Genomic DNA, 24,358 nt, shown 5'->3' on the forward strand with positions numbered 1-24,358 from the left:
AGGTCTGCATTCACAAAGGAGTTGTGCTCATCACACCTTTCCTTAGCCCCCGTAATTATGTTTTGGACCCACCTCCATTTGTCAGACATATGTTCTTGAGTTGGAGTTGCAGTTGGAACTTGTGTAAATAATGTCTTTTATCCAGCCCATCTTTTTCAATAAAATTGAAATTTTACCATATCCTGTGCCTGATTTCTTTAACCCAGAACAGGAACAGGCAGAGTTTTGAGTTGAAGTTTGATGATATGTAGGTTCATAAGGTACAGTTTCCTGTTCTCCACCCCTTACAATTGCTGCAGCACATTAGCTAGCCCATCACCCCACATACCTGCTGGTTCAGACCATCCCCTGCACACACCAACGCTGACCTCAGGACAATAACCCATCCAATAACCAGCGTTCAAGGCCCCTTTAGTCTCCACACAATTCAAATGGGTCCCAGTGGCCCTGAGTCTCTAACATAGGCCTGGTCCCTCTGGCGGCCACAGGGAGAACAACATGTACATCCAACCACACTCTGCTTCAATACTCCAGGAGGTTGAACTATTGCTGTTGCTTCCAAAAAAATCTTGTTCCCTCACTCTTCCTGCCTTTGGATCCTCCCAGAAACATCCCACAGCAAGGTTTGCACAATTCCTAAGTGCTCTTAATGCATCAGTAACCCAAACCTTCAGCACTAGAGAGAGCAGAGGAAGGATGAAAATGACAATTATCCCCCCTGTTCTCCATGTCCTTTAATTATTTTGCTTTGTAGCTTCTCAGGGCAGGGTCTACAACCTTTCTCCCCACCCCACCACACGCACACCTTTATACCAACAGTCCTCCTGCTACATAAAGGGGAGAGGCCAGATCAAGACTTCCAGCCTCACTGACAGTCACTCTACATGGAGTTCTGCTCTCACCATCACTGCAGGGCATGGCACGGCCTCAGATATGACTCAGTTCTTACACTCTCTATCAAGGTACAAAGTAAGCGTGGCACTCCAAGCCACCTTTGTGATTCCTCAGTTGTTTGACCAAGAAGAAAAACAGATTCAGCACGAGAGCAATAGGTTGTTTAAATAACAGTATTTAATCTGTACAGTTTCAGAGAAGATAGCATAAAATGCAACATTCCTACCTCATCTTCAGCATCATTCACCTGGAGCTGAGCCCTAATCTCCAGAGGACAGGTAACGACCACCAATCCCTAGCAGCTCCATAGGGTACAAAAGTCACAGTGCAATTGCTTTAGTTTAAACAGGTAAGTTTCCCTTCCTGCTGAAAGGGGAGCCTGATACAGCTCAAGCGTCGATGGAAATTCTTACTACTTCGGAATGAAGAAATAATAAAATACAAGCTATTGCACACAGTCATTTTCCAGCTGAAACTACAGCAGTTAACTGTTTAGCTGCCCTTATACTCCACGCATCCGAAAACACCTTAGCTGAGAGCTTAGTCAAGTGAAAACAGAGCCCGTAACGAGATTCCAGAACGATACAGTTGTCGGAGGGCAGAAGCTGACAAACAACTCGGTAAAGTCAAGAAGCGTGCTTCAGAAAAGCAGAAAGTTCTAAGGAGGGAGCGGGTAGGACCTGGACAGATGGCATCTGTCAGAGACGAGCGTGAAAGAAACATCAGCTTCAAGAGAAAGCCATGAAGTACAATAGACAATTTGTTTATATAATCGTCAGGATAAGTATTTGACATAGTTTATGTAGTAGAATACATACTTAAACATCTTTTAAAAATAAGCACGAATTTCATCTCATATATACACAACCGATTTTAATCGTGTACTGAAAATAAATTACAGGAAATAACTTTAAAATGCAACAGAAGACAAAGAGTTTCACAACAAACATTCCCACTGATTTTCCCAAGGGGGTGAGATTGCAGTGCTCAAGGCAGGTCAATATCACAAACATATCAAAAAACTCCAAGTTGTTGATGCATTCACACATTGACATGAGCCACAAACGTTCCCTCACAGGGACTGCACTGAGCTACCACAGAACCAGGTTTTGCCATAAACTACAAAACTTTGATACAAAATCGTATTTATATATTTATATTTCATATACATGCCCTATCTGTGATTTCTTAAAAAATAAAAACTAAACACGCTGTACAGACAATCCTAACTCATTGCTCGGTAGCTGTAGGCAACGTTTTTCAATGGAATTTCTTCCCCCGGTAGAATTAATGGCAACAGTATATACACGAAGGCTAAACTGCAGAAAAAGACAGCTCGGTTCTGATATGCACCTCCCTCTGGACCAGGTCTGCAAGGCCAAGGCAAGACACCAGATGCTCAGACCCACTGCCTCCCTTAGGAGCTACTCTGCCATCAGCGGTGTGAGGAACCAACGTATGCGTTTGTGTAACACTGGTATAAAAGGCAGTAAAGCGAGATGCATATCTAACGTAGTGGCTCTAAGTGGCTTCACCAACTCGATACACAGAAGCATTCCAGCCTTAGAGGTGGCAAAGTTGTGTTTGTAGAGCTAGGTACACCTGGGGAGAGCACAGCACCCCTCACACCATCTGATCGCTACTATTCCCTGAAGTCATCTCCTGCAGAGGACAGGCTCCCACTATAAGCCAGACACTGCATCAACTCAAACACTGGGGGTTGTGGTGGGGGGAGAAGTTCCCTCCCCCAAACACACCCCCCAAAACACACATGCACGGTTCACCAGGACTATGCTTAAAAACACACCCCTCCCACCCACCCCAACTCCATGGCACCAGTTTGTCTCGGAAGCAGAGCACTTGACAAACTTACTCTCCCCAGGTGATGGCAGCAATCTGTGAAGCCAGTCACACTAAACTACTTCTACAGTTGATTGTAAACTTTGGTTTATTTTTATTTTTATATATATTTTTTTATTGAGTTCTCATGGTACAGCAAGCATGTCTAGGATGAGAGGGCAGAGCTGAAGAGGAGATGTACTGTCAGTCTGTCTTTAGTCTGGCATGGTGAGACACCTGCTCGGTCAGGCCTGCTTTGATAGAGTTTCTAACAGACTGCCTCATATGATCCTCCACCAAATTATCACTCATGGGCTTCAACACCTGTGGAATGAGAAACGTGCAAAGAAACAAAAAAATGAGGTAACCAAAGAAAACAAAATATTAAAAAATATTAAAAAAACATAGAAAAAAGATGAGACTTGAAATAATGGAAAAAATTGGAATGCTGAAATCATGACACAAACCAGCATGAACTTAAACAAATGAGTTTTGCTGCTACGCTAATGAGGTTAAATCAGTCGCATGCTATGAACACAAGTGATATCCCTCCTACACAGCAGTATTTCTCTGAATTCAAACCACTTTACAGTTCCTAGAAGGTGGATGTGCAATTCCATACCCTATATGCAGCATCAGTCTGGTATGGTTACAGCATTTATGCAGACCGGCCCAGACGGTCCAGCTTATTGTCCTATATGTGTAAGTTGTGAACACTTCAGATACAGAAAGAAAGTTAAAAATACTGGCTAGTTTTTCTTCTTGTTATTGTTGGATGAGAGTCGCTGTCGCGGCACTGATGTAAGAGCACGGCGAATTGTTCGGCATCTAAGGACTTCAAAGAGTTTGAAAAACACCTAGAACATGAATTGAGCTGTTAGGAAACGTGGCTCTCGGAAGGCAACAGGTACAGTCAGTTAAGGTCAGGAAAAATCTGATTGCCAGCAGCTTCTTACCTTCCTGGGATTCCTCTGAAGCATGGAGGGAAAAGAAAGAAAAATCAATATAAAGAAGTCAATAGTAAGAGTATGGGATATAAGAAGAGTGACTCAGACCAGGACCTGTAAATGCTTTGCCCGTTACCATGATGTAGAACTGTAACAACAGAAAGAGAAAACTCTTTTGGAGAACACCCTCCTCTAGCCCATAAAAAGCTCCTGCTGCCATAGTGAGCGCTGCACAACCAAACCAGCTGACACCCTGCACTTCTCCTGCAGTGCTCTTCAGCTCCAAGCTCCAAAGCAAGAAGCTACGGCGGCACAGAAGAGCCTCAATTTTAACCACTAACCAAGCAGCGTAATTCAATTTAGTACATTTATTCATTTCCCTCCTTTTATTAGTAATCCACTTTCTCCAGTTACTTCAGAGTAATTATAACCATATATAGCTGCCACAGACAGGCTGAGTATACCGCTGCCTACAAAAAGCCTGGAACAAAGTCATTTGAGAGGTACAAGACTGCATCAGCACAAGAGGCTCCAGTTATCTGTTTGTGCTGCGCAGGACCTATTTTAGTACGATGGTGGGTCAATTCAGTCAGTCCTTTAACTGGTACTAAGAGCTCCAAAAGCACTTCCCTTTTGCTGGCACCCAACATAGCTGCTAGGAATGTTCCAAAAGCTACTTGGAAGAGTTGGTCAAGATCTTCACACTGGTTGTAGTGGGACAGCTGTGTTAACTACATTGAGACAACAAGATCTTTGTACAGAGGCCTGTGGTACTCTTGACACTCAAGTCCTCTTGTTCTTTTAGAAACTTGTCTAACAGCCATCATAACAACCGTGCTATCTGAAGTACCACACACAGCATGAGTCTTCCATGAAGAGGCAGACACTTGGTGTACAGCTACCACAAGTCTGTCTGGTCACTCATCGGCCATCTTCCTTGAGGTCTAATTAAATCCTCCAGAGTCACACCATCAGGTGAAACACAAAAGGGCAGTACAGTTTCCACCATCCACATTTCTTCAACCATTGGAAACATTTTACCCAGCTCATCCATAGCGCAAGCCTGCCACTGTAAACTTACCTTTAAAAGCGGAATCTTTCTGCTTCAAGAATTAATTACATTTTTAAAGAGTGCCTCCACTCTTACCACTCAAGCATCCAGTAATGCCTGTAACATTCCTGTGCTAGCGTTCCCTGTACGCCCTCCTACTGAAGAAAGCAGTCACTTTTCTAAGCTAGTTTTCCCTTCAGCAAAACTAGCATTCTCCGTTAAGTCTACACCAGCTTTTCACTCACAGCAATGAACAGAAACTATTTTATATGTTTGCTCAGAAAAAGATTTTTCATGAAAATAGATACCAACCTGTTCCCATATAGCTTCAGCGATCTGATCAATGGCTGTTCCAACTTCTCTGAATTCCCCAGAGTACTTAACGTATGCCCAAGTACAAAAGGATATAAGAGCCATCCCCAGCACAAGATTACACAGGGTAGCTATGGAGTTCATACCAAGGAACCCAGTCAGTCCTGAGATTATATACATGGCAAACATGACTGCAAATAGAGTGGCAGGGGTACGAGCAGCATAAAATATGTTTTTGCCATCGTTGTGCTTCACAAAGTTTGCATAGATCTCGTCAATTTCTGCCTCAAGCTGTTCCTGGTAGCGCCGACAGAACTCCTCCCCTCCCATCTTCTTCACGGAGCAGAACTGCTTGACAGCTGACTCTTTGAAATCCTGGTGCTTTCGCTCAAGATCCGATGGGGCAATATAAGGCTTATCTCCTCCACAAATCTGCAAGAACAATCAGAGGTGGTGTCAACACATAAAGCATCTGTCCTGTACAGAAAGCAAACCTACTCCTTGCTGCTTACCCCTCAAACCACTATCAGACTGGATCCTGTAATTTTCTTCTGTAAGGTCTGGAGTCCCATTCCAAGGGAAGCAGCTAAAAGTACTCTGCATCATGGACCAGCAAATGACTCAACTGTCTGATCATATACAAAGCCATAGCACATAGCAGAGCTGATATTTTCACTATTCCCCTTCAGGCAAGCCCAGAAGGAGTGGACTTCAATTACACCGTAATTTCCTGTTATGGAGAGGCGAAACAAGGAACATCCAGAAGCAGAGGAAGGTTAAAATAGCGCTCTGAAGCCATCTCCTCAGCTTTTTAGTTCAGACTACCCACCCCAATGAGAGGGTCAGCAATGAATTTGGACAAATGGGGTGGATTCTGCCCACTCAGTAACTTCCTATTTATTACTGCCACTTGCAGGCTCCAGGGAACTTACCAGGTGATATGAATTAACAAGAACTAGCTGCTGACAGCATCTTTAGCCTGTTCTTCCCTAGACTGTCCTCTAGGACAGTTGATTCAGATCAACTTGAGACAGCAAGTTTCTGCTGAAGGGAAGAGAACAGATGGACTCAGATGGATACCTGCGATGAGGACACCCATCATCTTCCTCTCCCTAAATAAGCATGGGTGTGAAAATGGTTACATCCTTAAGGACTACTCTGTAGCAGTGATGTGCGATCTCATAAGGGCTGCAATCAGAATACCTAAAACACAGATTAGAACTGCTCAGATGAGTTCTGACTCCTTGGGTCCCTTACAGTCAGACTACATCTAAAGACTGAAGATTCTTTCCATATTACCTCAAACTACAGCCTTCCTCCTCTGCCACAAAGAAAGACTTATCACAGAGCTCGTCAACTCATTCTTCAAACACAACTTTAAATTTCTCCTGGTGCTGTTCCTTGAGCTGGACATAGAAAAGAACACTTTCTCAGAGTACAGCGTATTCCTTCTGCCTCACAAGACACATGGCTTCACTGGCTGGCTTCTGCAAAGCAAATCTCACTGTCAAAATCCTGACACCATTGCCCCATAGCTGTCCCTCACTCAAGTTCAATAAGCACCTTCCTGCTTTTTGCTTATTACAGTTCTCCATAGCTGGAAAGCTCCCTGGAAAACAGTTACTATTCTCTCACTTTCCAAAAACATCTTTCCACATTCCCCAGAGCACTGTAATACGAGGAGCTCCTTATGCACCAAAACCACTGTGTGCCAAGGCAAACAGTACCATTGTTCTCTTGCTCTTTGTGTGCCTGCACTTGCTATTCCTTATATCTAAGGTCATTAAGGGAAGAGTGTTTACGCATACTCAGAAAAAGAGGGGTTTGGCTCATGAGGAGAGCTCAAGGCACTACAGTGTGAAATACCCACACATAACCCACTCTTAAGACTCATTCCTAAAAAGAGAAGTTTCAAAGCTGAGTCACATTAAGAGCATTTGGGAGTTCTGGATAAAAGCTGATTTAAGATATTTGTGTTTTTATCTCTACAGCAATATAAAAATATACAATACTGAGGGAAATTACTATGGAAACACGAGTCTGTTTAGGAGAACATTTGTTTCTATTTATTCCGTGCTTCAAGTAAGAAGTCTTACAACTATGGTATCTTAGTAGCCAACAAAAAGTCAAGGCAGGAAAACAGACTGGGCTTTTTTTCTTTCCTTCAAATACACAACACATCAATTATTTCAAGAGATATTCCAAAAATGGAAACAAATGAAGGAGTCCCTCTACATTGGCATTCTCAGCTCAGTCTGCTAACAGATGAAACTGCCTAGCCTGCCATTAGCACTGGGTCTTATTCTAACTTCAAAACAGAAAGCTACTTCAGTGATTAAGACCAGAATTTGGCTGCTTAGTGGGGAGCTATGCTTGTAGCACGTTATCACACCCACTGGTTTACTCCCAATTTAAAGTGTCACAATAAGTATAGTCTCATTAAGCTTTAAGATACACAACTGCTTTCAGAATTTGCTGTGATAAAAACCTCACATAACACTATGAAGTCCATCCATTTAAGTTACTTACTTCAAGAGAAAAAGCAAGTAGGAAATTACATACATAATTTTGGTATTTCAAGGGTTTGCTTAAAAGGATTTTAATCTAAACATTTGACAGCTGATAGACATTGCTACTCAAAACTGTGAAACTGCACTGGAACTCTACTGTCAGGTGTGCCCTTACGCACCACATCTCCTCACTTACCCATCCAGTTCATGTTGTAAATCTTTAAGATGTGTCAGGAGCAGCAGCAGGAATCCACAGGTGGCTTCTTACTCCCATTCCCACACCTCCCCAATTCCTATCTCAAAGAATCCCAGGTAGATACACTGCATCAGACACGTAGCCTCAGTGCAAGAGTCAGAAAAAATACAAATCCTGGCTAGACTACTTTTTCCCCATTAACACACTCCTAGTTTACACCAAACAACACTAAATCAGAAGGTCTGTATTTACATTCAGTTAGAGAAAGTTTTGTTACCATACCTGCTCCATGCCTTTACTGTACAAGTCTTTTGCTCCAGCCACAGCAGCAAGATTGTTTGCCTCGGCTGTTGCCTAGAAAACATTGAGAACGACATATCACTACAGCACTACCAGCTACTTATACACATGAATCTGCACTGTCCAACATACCCCAGCAACCACCATCAAACACAAAGACTGCCAAGAAAATGCCCTGCACAAACAAGTGAAGGTTGATGATACACATTAAGACACGTAACAGACTAGGAGAAGGGTTTTTTCAGTTAATACAACTATAAACAATCTCCCATGTGCTTATGCAGGCTTGTCACTGTGAGCAGTTTCTTCTGAATGTTCTACTGTTAAAAAGCAAATAAGGATTTCTAAACTGTTAAACATTAACCCATTAACCCTGATAGATCACTGCCTGTGAGGAAAGCTGCAAGCTGGTATAATTTCTGTATTATCTATGTGCAGTTTTGGTGTCAATCTGTAAGAACTTACACTACTTTCAAACTGTGTCACATCAGGGACAGTTGTTCTAGCTCATACTGCAAGATGTCGTCTTCTTTACCTCTCAGCCACATTTATAGCGTGTTAATTAGAGGACACTGTAACCACCTTTGTTTCATCCTCAACCACCCACTCTCCCCACAGAAGCCTCAAAAATTGGTTCCTCAACTATTCTGAGTATTTACTTACCCTTTGTGTCTTAATGAAGCAACACTAAAAGCTTAATTTTAACCATTTCATGTGTGTAATATTTTTTAACTGGCTCTAGAGTCTGTACTTTGTAGAAGACTCTTCATCTCAAAATCTAAATGCTCATCACATGGCTTTATACAATCACTACATCTTCAAGTCACTTTATAGCTGATTACACCTTCTTTAGATCAACACAGAAAGGGAAGTTCAGTGTAGTTACCTGATCTTTGTTGCACATGTTTGTTTGTTAGGAGCCCAACACTGTGAGGCAGTAATATTAGCTGCACTACTATAATCTTTCTCCATTTTGTCTACTACAGCTGATACTAAAAGCCCTCTGAATACTGTCTGAAAGGCACTGACAGAAGAGCAAGTTATTAAAGGAAACTTATGCCTGCAATTGAAGCAGCTAAAAAAGAAATAATGGCCCCTGCTTCATTTGCTTTCAAAGCACACAGTTCCTTCAAGAACTACAAATGTGTGTGTGGAAGCTTCACATTCCCAGGGGTCACGACCAGGACTTTTGAAACACATATCATCTTCTATCTGATTTGAAAGAAAACAAAATACCTGCAGCATAGACTTTGGATGAGGTAGCTCCTCTCCTTGATAGATTTTAATGTAAGCCTAGAACAAAAAAAGAAAAGGTTTCTTACTCCTTAAGCATATGAGTGAGAGGGAAAGAAAAGGGATTATATAAAGACAAAGATCATGAATTATTACTTTGTCATAACGCTAAATACTCCGCTAAACAAGTTTCTCCACACAAAAAAAAAAAAATCTGTCAGTTGTCCATCTATCCCCATTGCTTTACATTTCAGAAGCCTAACATGAAGTTGCTATAATCTCCAGTTTTATTACACTGAAGCAGTACTTTCTTTTAACAAAGCATTTCAAGTAACATGCTCATACTGGGATTAAAAATAAGCTGTTCATCTCTATCAAAATGGTTCTCTTTCAATAGTCACTGGCAGGCTTTTCTTAACATGGAAGCACCAATAAACTATGAAATTTGGCTTTTTTTTCCGCCCCCCAGACTCTTTGGCAGCTATTTTCTCCAAGTAAAAACCCTTAGGTTTCCAACTCAGAGTTCATGATTTCAGCTTTAGATCCAGACACAAGGAAACATTTCTCAAGTTATGCAGAGTGTATCCACAGTATCCTGTAAAACTGTTCCCATATTGGCTACTGGAACATGAATTAGACTGATTTTCAACCACCAAGATTTCACACTCAGTTTTGGGATGCACACCTTTTCAAACTGCCATTGAATACGTACTCCCTGAACCATATGGGATCAAGCCTTACTAAAGAATACAATGGCTCAAGTGATATACAGCCATGTAAACACCAAAAGACTGAGCACATCAGCTTCAGAGTTGATTTTACGCTTGTCAGAGCATCCATGAGTACTGCATCCCACATCATGCCTTCCATAGAGCACCTTCTTCTAAGCATACATAAAGCAATATCTTTTAAGTGTTAGAGTTCTGGTCTCAGATTCCACCCTATGTAAGTACTTCCATAACACCAGCTGACTTGTCTTCAACATGCATCCCCAGAAGCAGTAATGAAAATTAATGTCATTGGGGATGCTACTTTCTCATATGAAGCCAGCTAAGTCCTTCCAATTCAAGAAGAGCTACACACCAGAGCAATTCCTGGTGATGTGGGAATCATGCTAATCAATGAAAGCCAAAAAAAAACAACACCCAACCACATAAATCCAGATAAATTAGATTCCCAAAATAGTAAAAGCAAAGAAAAAAAAAATCTCTGCCTAATGGAACTTGAGGTATTTCAGCTTATTGACAAAAAATAATTGCTAACAGGAGATTGCTAGAAGCTATTTTGTTAAGCTGTGTGCCAGTTCTGGAAAGTCAGAATAACAAAATGAAAGTAAAACTGAGATGATCAGTGAATGTCAGCCTAGATACCTTTATCTTCACTGGGAACAAGATATCCTAAAATTAGAATATTTTCTTTCAAGCCATTAACAAAAATAATTAGCATGAGTTTGCTTACCTTGAAGTATTCTACAAGATCTCTACAGGTCACCTTGGATCCACTAATCTCTTTTTCTACCAAGTTTTCAGGGGCAAGCAGTAATGGTACCAAGTTCCGTAGCTCTTTCTTAAAATCTTCATCTATATCTGGAAAAATTCAGTTTCAGAAAACAGTCATTAGTTTTCTTTTCAATCTTACACTTCCTAAAGGAACGCTGATAACCCGTAACCCTTAAAATACCAGTACAACTGCTTTTTGGTCTGTTTTTTTTTGTTTTTTTTTTTTCTCCCCCCCAAGTCTTAAAAACATGCTACAGCTTCAGCTCCAATAAGTTCCATTTACTCTTGAAAGCTTGAATTCAAACAAAAAACTGGGTCCGGTAGCCCTTGTAATATTTAAGGTATATTTCTCAATTGCACCAGTATCTTACACAACCTATAGGTTGTTTGTGCCTTCAGCACAGAGCTAGTCAGCATCCCATCATTGCACAATCATATTTTTAGCCTTTGCCACTCTGATACATTTTGTCTACTGGGAGAAGCACGATAATGAAGAAATCCTAGCTGCCTCTCACAGTGGCAAAAGCCCACAGTTATTTTACCGTCATTCTGGTTCAGCCCTCTTCATTTAGCAAACTCTTAGAGAAAAGCCTTTCAATGTTAAGAAAAGTCAAGCCCTTAATTTTACAAATGCTCACATCTGCAAGCTTTGGTATTTTCTAGAATCCTATTCAATGACCTTTAAGTTATGCCTCAGGTTAATCGAGACTACAGTCAACATCTAGACACAGAGAAAGATATCCATTCCCTTTAAATTGTTGATAAAAACACACAATACACATTTCTAGATTCCATCACTTCGCCTTTTAGCCCCATGTTTTTCCAATCAAACATTTCAATGGCCAACTATTTCAGTGTTTAATTTCCACGACAAAATTAGTTCAGTCATCTGAATAGAGAAGCACACAACAGAGATTTTCCTACCATTTAATCTCCCATCAAAATTTGGATTTGTTGCAACTTTAAGACCAGGGTGGGGCAACAGGAAACAGCCAAGGTTACTGAAACAGGAGTGAATGTGCTTCCTTACATTCTGTAGCTCTTCGTGTTGGTTTTGCTTTACCTGCAGGAAAAAAAAAAAAAAAGCATTAAGAACTGCTAACAGTTTTGCAGCACTGCAAGACAGATAAAATACCAGTTTAAACGCAGTAAGAGCACAGGATTGTGTTTAAGCTTTCATTCTTGAAACTAAAAATGCACAGTTCTAAATCCCAGAACTCTATTCAATTGGAAAAGCACAAAGAGCTAGTTTATTATGCATCACTGTCTGGACAGTAAGATGTTGCTTATGCCAGACCACAATACTAGGACTATGGTAAATTATTTACCTGCAATCTTTTCTCTAAGAACTTTTTTCCTCCTTCCAAGCCATACGCGTGTTCATAAGGGTAACTCCAATCTCTAATTAAGAACATTAGTGTCTGTACAGGAAGAAAAACAGTGGTTAACTGTTTTTATCATTCTTAAAGTCCAGAACTAACAGGCATGATTGCTAAAAAAAAAAAGTCTAAACTTGACTACTGTGAATGAATTAGTCTTATAGCTTTGTGGTGCGAGTGGTTGCTTGTTTAACAGAAACCACACACCAACACACACAACTGCAATTAATTCTTATCTCAAAAGAAGTACTACAGCATCCCAAAAAAGATAGCTTCTCTTTTCCATGAGTTTACTTTTTGCTCCCCACCGAGGGATTACATGGTCCATCCTCCTATTAGCTGAAGACAGAGAACTAACCTTGACATTAGTCTTATATTAGATGAGGTGCTTTCAAAGGCTCCATCTCACCTGCACCAACCACAAGAACAAGGGACTCACACTTGTAGACTGAATATTCTAGAGACACAAGTTGCAGAAACTTCCACTGGTATCCTTACATGTTAAGGAGGATCATTTGATAATTCAGACTGAAAGGAATCTCTTTAGCCTAGCAAATAGCCAGAGGAAGCTAACGGTCTAGAGAATTCAAACACTAATGTCATTGATGATTCAAGTAAATGAAATGTAATATGGCCCTCAACAATATTTCAAGGCCATGTGACCTATACTCATAAACACACACCACTAAGGACCAGCCACAACTCAAGAAGAAATGAGTAGGAATGAAATATGAAACTTTTCTCTTAATGTCAGCATAAGACTTTACAAGATGAGGTTAAGCGTGAAAGGTATGGAAATAAAGAGCAGACTAGCTTCAGGCCAACTAATTTATCTTCATAAATTATTCTGAGCTCATTTTCTACATATTCAATTGCTTACAACATATTAAACATGTATACTTACTTGAAACGGCTTTTGGTAAATTTCTTCCATAGCTAGTCTTCCATATTCTGTAAACAACTGATAGAAAGAATGTAAGAGCGCCACATAAAAGAATTTTCTACTGTAACAATGCATTATGTCACATTATGTCACTAGTAAATGAAGCATTTGATCATAAATCCTGTTACGGCTTTAAAATGGCCAATGCAGCTCAAGAACAAGCACATCAACCTTCTATTACACTCAGGAATGAGACAATTTCCACTGTTTTCACAGTGCTACAGCAGAACTGTCACCATGCTCAAAGCAGGCAGCCTGCAGGCCGTTCTCAGCAGAAAGCTGACATGGACTCCAGACAGTTTCCAACACTTGTCAGCAAGGCTAAGGAGGTAAGCCTGCCTAACACTTGTCTCTTACTTACACAAAAGATTAATTCCTCAGAATTTCAAGGAACTTGCCTAGACCCAAAGCAGTAGACACTCAAATACCAGTCAAGTTCAGCAGCTTCCCAGATCTCTACTTCAGCCTGTGATCTTGATTCATAATTATTTTATGTGGAAGAGTAAGAACAAAGCGATAACTATATTCCTATGGTCACTTTCAGCATCTTTAATGCTAAAAGCAGCATTCTTCCATTCCACATTAAGTGGACCAGCAACTCATGAGAACACAAATCACATGCTGGCTGTTTCACCAGAGCTTAACACTCAAATGTGGCTTTTTACTGGACCTTTTTTTCTGTGAGAGTATGATGAAGGAAGCATGGCGTTACCCTCTATAATCAGGCAACTGTTCCTCTGCATTAAAGCTAATCTCTCTGATTTCTCAGTTAAAAAAAAAGAAATTCTACATGGACAGTTTTCCCTTTGTCAGAAGAACATCTGAAAATTTACACAACATACATAATAGAAGTGAACTTCTAAGCCCCTGTCATCCTGAGCATAAAGCTCTGAAGAGACCAAGCATTCACATGAGAATGGCTTGTTCCTATGATCTTAAATGCCCACTGAACTCACCTCCCTACTACATGAAAAAGAGAGAGTAAGAGTATTTCAGATTAGCACATTTCCTTCCCTCAACCCATGATTCCTTGTCCCAGCCTTTAGTGGGCAGGGAATGCCTGAACATTTACTTCTTTCTTTTACTGCACTTCTCTCTAACCTCACTATTCACTGTAACACAGAGATTTATCTATTCTGCCTACACTGAGGTTGTCAAAGGAACAGAGTTATTAGTAAATTACTTTCAAAGCCAGGTTTCCCTGATACTTTTTGTTTGTTTGGAAATGTGTTTTTTATGGGTTTGTTTTGTGGGCTCTAGAGTTTCTTGATCATTTTTCTTTCCTCTCTTTGGCATACTCTTAACTGAGGACAGAATCAGAAGACTATATTTAACCAGTTCACTTCTACTCCCAGCACTGGCAGCCAGTCTTCCACAGCACTGAACAAGACAGAAGTCCTTTCAATCAGATGATATATAAGACAATGAAGCTGTGACAAGGTCACAACCTGAGCACAGGTAGACATTAATTGATACAAAACTAGCTTTTGAAGCTACAGGTTTTAACTTAATGAGATAAGGCTCTTGTACCATTCACATGAAGCCAGATTTCAGCGATATTTGACTACAACATTCCATTAAAGGATAAAAATCTCAAAGTAGAAAGTGGACAACTCTTTTAATGATTTTGTTTCTGAACAGAATAGGTCTCTCTAGAAGTTTCTCACTTGAAAAAACTATAAAAGGTTTCTGGCCAGCAGATGCTCTTTCTTCTCCAAGTCATGCTCCCAAATTTCAGTAGAAACCAATTATGAAACACTGTCAATTTTCCAATTTTAGGGAAAAAGAAGAAATATTGGAAGCTTCTCCCTAAGTGCTTTCAGGAATTATTTCCCATTCTAATCCTTTCAGGAATTTTGGCATTTCCTATACCGAGAACAGACTTTAGGAAGACTTTACCAAATTATGTTTATGCTGCATTGCTTCTATGCTGTCAAAGAGGAAACATCACAACATCATGGAGTTGATGCAAATAATGCTTTTATAGGCAGCATCAGTTTTAGCACAAGGTCAAACTCAGTGTTTGCACTAAGTACAAAGCAGCTACCAAATTACAGTTTCACTAGTAGTAAATTCAAGAACAGCTTCAAGATTGTTGGCTCAGAAGTAGCTTAATGTAAGCTCTGTATATTCTTACCTGCAAATGTTGAAGGTCATCTTCCTGAATATTCTGGGACAAGTTGTATACCTAGAAGGAACAATAAAGAAATTAAAACATAACTAGAAACCATTACCTTTTATGCAGGCTCCTTTAGACCTTCTGAGTATTTTCACCTCCTCCAGAAACATCTAACTACCTGAAGGTCAGTGTCTAGAACCACATCAAAGAAAGCATTTCAAGAAAAGTCACTACCTTTATCTAAAGGTAAAAATAACCCCAAATCACTGCTGACTATCCTAATCCTTCTTAGAACACCCTCTTTCCAAAGAAGCAAGTCATAAAGATATCTAGGAATTACACAGGAATGCTTCAAATTACAGCACAGCGGTGAGAGGGAAGGACAAAGATGGGTATGTCCATCTGCTGTTCTCAAGTTTAAGTGCCCTCAAATCTTTCCAAAGAAACCTGACTCTTTCTAGGGAGATTGCGACAGCTGCAATAGCATCAACATTGAAGAGCACTTCACTCAAAGATGCATCAATCCACAGCTTACCCTAACAATAGGAACACAGAGGTGGAAGGGAAACAGGTCAGAAGCAGAGTTCCACATCCTCCTGTTACTGTGATGTTTTTAGTATCAGTAGCTGTACCTTTAAGAGATTACAGTGTAATTTCACCCTAAGCTGTATTATCTAAAGTCTTAAAGGTTCTCTACTGTATCAGTACAGGAGTGGTTGTTACTATGACATTTTTGTTTGGGATTTACCAGTTCACTCAGCAATTCAAGCCAGCCTGGTCATGGATATCTTTCTGGAATCAAGGTTATCTATACAGTACTGCAAATGGGCCATTAACTATAGAAGCACACATAAAAACTGGAGGAAAATGTGCAGGTGAACTTCCTAAGCATAGCTAAAGAGAAACTGCAGACTCAGGCAGGAGGACTCCCATAGCTGCCATTATTTATCAGCACAGGTATTCTCACCTGAACAGAACTTGTCATGGTGCTCAGGGCAAAAACCGTTGCACAGTCTTTGATAGTGGATTGGCTATCAAAGGCACCTTGGGTATCCATGAGTAGTACAGCAACCTAGAGATTTTTGAAGAGCAGCAACAGTTAACCAAATTGTGACAGTTACAAACTCCAGGTCACTGGGGTAAATTCTGTTTACAGTATAGTATTGTTTCTGCTTCCACACCTATTTATTAAAACCTCAACTAGTTTACTGTACATTTATATATATACTCACAGATTAGCAAGCAGAAACTACATAAATGCATCACCCTTATATCCTTAGTCTTGCTACACTATTCACCATCTCCCACAGAAATAGCATCCCTCAGCCCAGATAGAGTAAAAGGTAGCTCTTAAAGCACTATAAAAACATCAGTCTCAGCTCTGATAAGCTACACTGGATTATCAGCTAAGTAAGAGATGGTTCCTTTAAAAGGCATATCTTAAACTAATTACTTTTCAAAAGAAAGCTAGACAAATGGCACTGACCATCCACTGAAGTGACATGGAAATTAAGTAGTCTTAATGATAAGAATTAATCTGCTCAGTACCCATCTTTGGAATGTAGTACAACTCCCTATTTTCCCTTTCAGTTACAGACAACAAATAAGCAATAACATAAGTAATATTTTTTTTCTTCCCCTGAAGCACTGACAGATCCTCACAACTCAACTGCTTTTCAGCCAGAGAACTGTTTGGTTAGCTCTAAAACACGGTAAAGCCTCCTGCAGCCCTCTAAGTTACTAGCTGTTTAAGATCAGTGTCCCATATTAATTAATCATCAGATGTTCCTGTTTCACATCAGCAATGTAAGGACTATGGAAGTTAAGTATGGTTTACAGTTCAGGAGAACAGCTAAGAATAAAGTGCTGATGTTACAGAGTAAATATTTACTGACAATAATGAGACTGTTTCAGCACGAAAATAAACACCTGAAATCAAACTTTGTAATTACAGCAATTTAGAGTTCAAAGGTGCACTAATTTTGATAAGTATAGTTAGTATACTTATATTACTTAGCATATACTTAGTAGATATGCTTTTTGTTTTTATGAGCCACCTACTGAACTATGCAGAACAACACAGAAATGCAGTTTCTGGCCACTGAAGCTGCATTTCTAGTGCTCACAGCTACGTGCTAAATGTCACCAGAACAGTTACAAGCCAGAACACACCTCAAATCGAAAAGCAGTATTTGTTAGAGCTGTTCTTATCATAGAACTTGTCTATACACAATATTTATAACCAACGTAGTTTTGAAACATTCACAGGATAACCCACCCATTGGCCTGCACAAAACAGACTTTGCCAAAGTAATTTCAAAATGGGACTATTGTTGAAGACTGAATACCAGCAGGAAAACACAAACCTGCACTGATATAAAGCTTCCAAATGTGTTATGCAGCTAGAAAATAGAAAGGAACCAACTGATGTTTGAATTGCCTCTACAAAACCCGTGGCATTAAAACTCTTTGCCCACAGGCAAAAAATCACTAAACACATCTGTTTAAATTAAGCACTTACCTTTGTTCCATTGGGTTTATCAATTACAAACACTTCACTCCAGATCTGGATGCCAGTGGTTTCCCGTTCACATCCACCTCTCCATGTAAACCCAGTCAAAGGCTCAGTGTTTCCACCTATCCAGCAAGGAGAAGTCTACAAAACAAGAAGAAAATCCTACTTAATACCAAGAAAGATATTTTTCTTAATGCAAATATATTTTAGCAGACTTCCACATCATCCTTTCATTTTTGTCAAAGCTGAATAGCAACATTACGCTACAGATTGAAAACCACAATGCTACTCAACTGTACATCGTAGATGATAAACATTTTTTGCTTTGTGGTCTACCGTATTTCAGCAGTTGCCCAGTTCGTCATCCGTTGAAGAGTACACATGCATAACTTTCAAGTTTTGAGCACTCAGAGTGGTGAGAACAGCTCAGTTTCATCCATCAATTCTACTGTGCCTGACTGACACTATTCTCTCCAAAACACAGCTGTAAACAGCATATATTGTAACTACAGAAACAGCTGAACCTCCATGAGGAACCTATACATCAGTCACAAAAAGTACTTTTCCTAAGTGATTAGGATTCACCTTAGAGGGTAAAATTGAGAGTCTGATGTGTACCAATCAACACATGCATATTACATGCTCATGGGCTAAGTCTCCCACTCTGGGAAACGCTGTTGGACAGTCAAATACAGTCTGAAGCTAACACATCTGGCTGCTGGTACGGCAGCAAGGTATTCAGTCCTTAAGGACTGGCAATGAATGGAGCATTTGCTCATACAGAAGATCCCAGACATCATGTGAACAAATTTAGCCCACAAAAGCAGCTTACATACTGGGGAAGTAAGAAACACGAACAGGCACTCTGAGGAATTTTAACTGTTATAGGTTACATAAACCAAAATTCTGGAAAAGCAGGGAACAAATGTTTAAGTGAAGAGGAAGCCTAAGGAAAAGCCTTTATAACACAGAAACAGATTTTCAATAAGTTTGCCTCTGAGCACCCAGTGAATATCATCAGCAACATAAGCATGCTCAAAGGTCAGGAGGTAAAGGGGCATCTCCTCCACTCACTAAGCTATGGCCCAACTCGCTAACTCCACACTGAATCTTTTCAGAATAGCTCATGACTATTAGTCAAGACAGACTTCTTCACATCTCAGAGAGCACAAAGTGGCGCTCAAGAGGCTGCACATACAGAAATATTTGCTGTGATTAAGTAAAACTGCTGATTTCAAAAAGAAGAAGAGGGGAAAAAAAAGTATGCTTCATATGTACTGCTGCTACTTTCTGCAGAGAAAAGCCCATGTGCTAAAAGGAAAAGTCAATTAAGCAATTCTGCATCAGCATCCTCCTGAGCTAAGTGCACACCATTCATCTTTGCTACTTGGATCAGATAGGGCAAAAGCAAATTAAATGAGCAGATTAAAAAAAAAATGCAGAAGATGCATTCACCAAAGTGAAGCAAACAACTCCTCTTTACAGGTATTTGTTTATGTCTTTGTAACACACGCAATCCTACAACCAATGAAAAGAAGCACAATGTGAAAGTATTCCCTGGAAGCTTTGTTCCATGTGAGGTTTTGTTTGTTTGTCTGAATCCCACAATTACACACCCACTGACCACTGCAGAAATCAAAGCTCCAAGTCCGCTCTGGGACTCGGTACACCCCAAGATATAGCTCTGCAATGCTGAACCACATTTCACAGGTATACTGTAACTTAACAGCTTCTTTTGGAAATAACAAAAAAAGACTGTAATGTTATTCAACAATAGCATCCATTACTTAAGAGAAAGAATACTTTTTCCCTATTTGATCCAGAAATGTATTGCCCTATGCACAGAAACTCAGGCCAAAACTACCTGAAGCTATTGACAAGTATCTCAATGAGAACTGAATATAATCACATCTAATTCATGTAACAGAAGATTTTGGTGTCTTAATAAGCAGAAGTTCAGCTCAAGCTGCTTCATCCTGTAGGTGATGCGGACAAAGCCTGGGTCTAGACTCCAAGCTTTGCATTACTATCTCAGCAAGGTTTTCACGTACTTTAGTATCAGTGGGATAGAATATCCCAGGATTGCTTGATTAGTGTACAAATTGAACATGGATGTTATTTTGTGCAAAGGCCAACATTCAGTTCACAGTAAATACAGACTTTAATAAAGCTAGAAAGATCAGACTGACTTAAGAGTATTATAAAGCTCTACCAAGACCTCCCCTCCTGTACCAAAATTTGTGTAAGCATAGATGATGCCACCTGACTTAAAACTCAGCAGGCTCAGAAGTAGAGGCACTGCACTTATCTTTTCTCATCCCCAACTTCTATTATTCAAGTTTGAAGCCACTTTTATGCTTGTCATACTTTTTCCCAAAGCCAATTTACGTCACTGCGCTGGCAGGAAACAATTTAGCAAAGTGCAGCATCTTCTGATGCATCCATGAGTACATTCAGCTCAGCTAAGGGCCTGCAAGCATTACAGCTTGAGAACACAAATGCCTGGCCAGAAGCATCACACGGAGAGCAAGAACTCCTCTTTTTAGGGAAGACATAGCTGTCACACCAAATGGCTTGTCAACAAACGGTATTTTGAAGGACACCTATAGAAAACTGAAAAAAGCATTTGCATAGTACAGTGAATACAGAACATTATTACACAAGACCGAAAATGTTCCAATACATTTTGCTCCTTGAACTTTTATTTTGCAATCTGAAAGTTTCAGTGTTTGCTTAAAGAGCAAACCTATTTTGGGGAGAACTAGAACTGCCTCCACTTTGTGCCCATCTAGGCTCAGACAGCTTTATTTCTTGGGAGCTTTGTTGGTGGTTGTTTTGGTGTGGTTTTCTGTATTATTACAAACACAACACTACAGAAGGTCTATACACACAAAGAGTCACCCAGTGAACAGCCATATCAATGAAACATTTATTTCTCTGTAAGCTAAAAGTTTTAAGAAGTTGCAAGTGCCAACTTACTACTTTGTATTCCTCCTACTACACCCTTAGTGAGTGTCTTACGGGGCTCTTGGCAAATCAGTGAGAAGAATTCAATAGCAGGCATTACTTGTAGGGAGGGAAAGAAAGTCTTCATCTGCCAACTACCAGCAGTTTCTTTACAACATTCCCATATTTCCTGAAACAGCAGGGAGCAGCCTGATTTCTCCTCAAGCCAGCTAGCACAAAGGCAAAATAGATGCAACTACGGTTAGCTTCCACTACCATGAATTCCAAATCCAGGAAGAACTGACCAAAAAGGAATTTGTTCTGTTACTTAAGACTTTCAAAAAGCAGCAAAGTACTGAACTGTTAATATTCATTGTACAAAGAAACACATCACAACCTAAGACAGGCAGATGAATACATTCACAGGAGGCCCTATGCCACCTTCTGTATCAGCCAAAAATTCAAAATATAGTAGATGAGCCAAAAGCTACAAAGTAGAGAGGAATTAAACTTCAGATCAGGCACTGATTAACCAATGACTGAAAAGTAGCTAAAAAAGTTCTGGATTGTGTTCATGGACACATTCCAAGCAAGGAGACAGGAGAGCCTCTCCTGTTTGTCATACCTCAGTAAGCACATCCAGCCCTCCAACAGCTATTTGCTAAGATTCTTCTTTTTGCAGCAATGGATAAGACAGTGCCACAACATGATTGTAGGAGACCGAGTCAAAGCAATACTGTTCCAAGCTACCACGTGGACAAGACCTTCTGCAAACCCCAACTAGAAGGCCACTGTGCTCACCTTATTCAAGATCTTCTCAAACCCACTTACATCAGGACCCCAATAATATAAGTGATAATCATACCAATTAGATATTGAACAACCATCACCTTAAATACACTTCTTTACAGAGTCGTAGCACACAGTAGCTGGCTTCCCCTTTCTGTACGAAATTTTACCTGCTATACTTGTACTCAAGTCAACAAATGCAAAAGCAAACAACTGAAAGACTACTATTTTTTTTTCTGCAGGAAAAAGTCCAAATTACTCACCCTGTTATACATGTATCTAAGCATGAAGTCCAGCAGAAAAGATTTTCCTTTGCGGAAAGCTCCTGCTACAGACACAACTACTATGTTAAGATCTTTGATGTGCTCCTGAAGCAAGATTTTTTCCAATGCTTCTTCATCTAATTCAAAGTTATGGTCATCTTCGTGAGCGAGAACAATCTGTATGGGGCGTGGCTTAACCAAATCCACCTCGTCATCTGAATCTGGCATGACATCCGAGTCAGGTAGGGCATCCTCCTCTTCTTCCTCCTCATAATGCTTACCTGCAAATCAACAGGTTACATTGCATTATTAAGTCAGAGCTTAAGACACAAGACATTTCTATGAAGACCCACGCTAGGCTTTCATTCCAGCAACAAGAGTGATGCTGTTGGGAAGGCACATGTGCAGATGAGATCAACAGCTGCTGTCTGTACATTTTCATGAGTTCTGCACACAGTTGGCATTTCAGATTCCAGCATTCCACAGGTTTTAAGAAATCACAGAAGGAAAACGTTTTTCAGCACTAAGTCCTATTTTCAAGGCTTCTTAAATGCAACTTGCATTGAAAATTGCAGGTTTCTTGTCCTGTCTAGAAAACATAAGTTTGTTTAACACAAGCTCCAAAGAGGTAAAGAAAAAGTTGAGGTAACCACCTTTTGCTGTTGTCAAAAATAAATGTTTTCAGTCAGTTTTGGTTACCGACACATACAAGCAAGCCCAGGATTACAACAGCTGATGATGGAATTCCTTTCTAATTCCAACACCTGCTTCAGTTCTCAAATGCAGCAGAATGTCTGTTCATTGCTTGAAAGAGGAGAAAAACCTCACACGCATATGTAAGGAGTAATATCTAAGGATCTAAAATAAAGCAAGAGACACCAAAGCAGTTTCCACACTGATTTTCTGACACATTAAGCATGATTCAATAACAGTAAGTCCAAGTTGCTATAATAAGTTATAGAACATTGGGAGTTCATTTTATTCACACTAAGAATCAATAACCTTTGAGAGTCCATTCTTTCAGTAGCTGAAAGAACCCCAGCTCAGGTTAGGTTTAGTTATACAACTCCATGTGCACAAATCTGATTGAGGCATCTCCCTAGCAGTTACGTATGTGACTGTGTATCAGTGTATCAGCTTCACTATGTTGGACTCATCTGTCATGCCTACATTCCCAAACATGGCTTTTATCAAAGAGAGGAAGCAGCTGTATGCAGGTTTGTTATTACACAGCCCAGCGTTCCCTGTGGAAGCAAACCAGGAGCAGTGTCACAAGGCACCACGGAACCCATGCAGTTGGATTCATACATGGCAGAGATCCTGCCAACATCCAAAGGATCAGCCAAGTCATTCCTGCCAGACTATGCATCCTAGATCCCATCCTCAGCAGAAGACTTTGAACAGTGCTCCAACACACCGTTTTGTTGATGTAATGAGACATTTGAATCATTATCGTGTACTTGAAAGCCTGGCAACACAGTGACCCTGGAGTTTTTCCAAGGGCTGCCTCTTTAGCCAGTTCTGACAGCACTTCACTTTATTGTAAATTAGAGTGGACAGCTCCATTTTCAAGCATCGCATTTGTGCTGCTTCAAAGGTCAGCGGCAGTAAATCTTTAAAAATACACATATGTATTGCTTAGAATATAATATAAAGCCAGCGTAGAACTTCAGGAGGAAAGATACTACCTATAAACATCTGGCTTTGTGGCTGGTGCCACCACCAAAATACTGTTTGGGGGTTTTTTTGACAATGGGGTGGCCTATATGGATCTGGGCTTGCAGCACCAGATGGATATCACCTTTCTCAAGGGGAAGAGAGTCCCTGGAGGAAAGCTAGTAGGGATTCAAACTTGGTTCAGAAGGGGAGGGAGCAATAGTGAGTCTGCCCATGCACAGGTTGTCCAGAGATGTGATAGACTCTCCATCCTGGAGACAGGCTGGACAGGGATCTGAGCAACCTGATCAAGCTGTAGGTATCTCTGTTCATTGCAGGGGAGTTGAACTAAATGATCATTAAGGTTTCTTCCAACTCAAATGACTATACAATAATCTTGAGTGTTTAAATCCTAAGGAGCTAGAGTCAAGCTATCCAGCATTATCCAAGTGAGCATGCAAAACAGCTCCCAGTATCACCCTAACCCAGCCTGGCTGACAAAGCGGGCCAAAACATTCAGCTGCACCCACAGACCTGAAAAACAGGAGTAACTTTAAGATTAGTTATCAATAGGACACCAAAGTACATTGGCACAATACCGGTCACCATTTCAGAAGAAAAACACTGCCTTCCTCCTCAGACTTTTCTTCTCAGAAGTTAAACACTCATTTTTGAAAGAGTTTCACAAAACAAAATTTGCCCCAAACAGGAAACATTCTTTGTAGGTCAAAAAACATAGGAAGATAACCCTTGTCCCTTCCAACAGAAAGGAAGAGAATAATTCTATTGATAAACACACTAAATTGGAAGAAAAAAAAAAGCTTTCAAATTCTAGCAAAACGCACCTCTGCTTTTACTTATTCCCCAGACAGTGTTCAGCTCTGCTTCACAAAAGCCTTGCATTCTTAAATCTGTTCAACTTCAACAAAGCATCAGTTTTGTAAACTAAAATAGACTTATGCTTTTC

The 24,358-nt window shown here is 40.2% G+C and overlaps 1 protein-coding gene across 15 annotated transcripts in view; it reads right to left on the minus strand.

Annotated features, from left to right (window-relative positions):
- Positions 1 to 1,053: 1,053 nt before the first annotated feature.
- Positions 1,054 to 24,358, minus strand: part of ATL2 (atlastin GTPase 2) — a 44,150-nt gene continuing 20,845 nt past the window's right edge. For 6 of the 15 annotated variants that reach the window (XM_085542867.1, XM_015857106.2, XM_085542863.1 and 3 more), the window contains 12 exons: positions 21,736 to 22,016; positions 17,744 to 17,878; positions 16,190 to 16,294; positions 15,241 to 15,291; positions 13,065 to 13,121; positions 12,110 to 12,202; positions 11,706 to 11,844; positions 10,741 to 10,868; positions 9,286 to 9,342; positions 8,032 to 8,103; positions 5,044 to 5,475; positions 1,054 to 3,057 (listed from right to left, as the gene is read on the minus strand). In XM_085542867.1, the coding sequence (XP_085398993.1) occupies positions 2,938 to 3,057; positions 5,044 to 5,475; positions 8,032 to 8,103; positions 9,286 to 9,342; positions 10,741 to 10,868; positions 11,706 to 11,844; positions 12,110 to 12,202; positions 13,065 to 13,121; positions 15,241 to 15,291; positions 16,190 to 16,294; positions 17,744 to 17,878; positions 21,736 to 21,963 (1,617 nt within the window). In that variant the 5' untranslated portion in view covers positions 21,964 to 22,016 and the 3' untranslated portion in view covers positions 1,054 to 2,937. Of the gene's footprint in view, positions 3,591 to 3,689; positions 3,705 to 5,043; positions 5,476 to 8,031; positions 8,104 to 9,285; positions 9,343 to 10,740; positions 10,869 to 11,705; positions 11,845 to 12,109; positions 12,203 to 13,064; positions 13,122 to 15,240; positions 15,292 to 15,757; positions 15,855 to 16,189; positions 16,295 to 17,743; positions 17,879 to 21,735; positions 22,017 to 24,358 lie in introns of those variants that run through there. The other 9 variants (XM_015857105.3, XM_085542860.1, XM_085542862.1 and 6 more) reach the window with 5 other exon arrangements.

Source organism: Coturnix japonica, chromosome 3 (assembly GCF_054131305.1).
Source record: "Coturnix japonica strain WE chromosome 3, WE-NBRP24, whole genome shotgun sequence".
Classification (NCBI taxonomy): domain Eukaryota; kingdom Metazoa; phylum Chordata; class Aves; order Galliformes; family Phasianidae; genus Coturnix; species Coturnix japonica.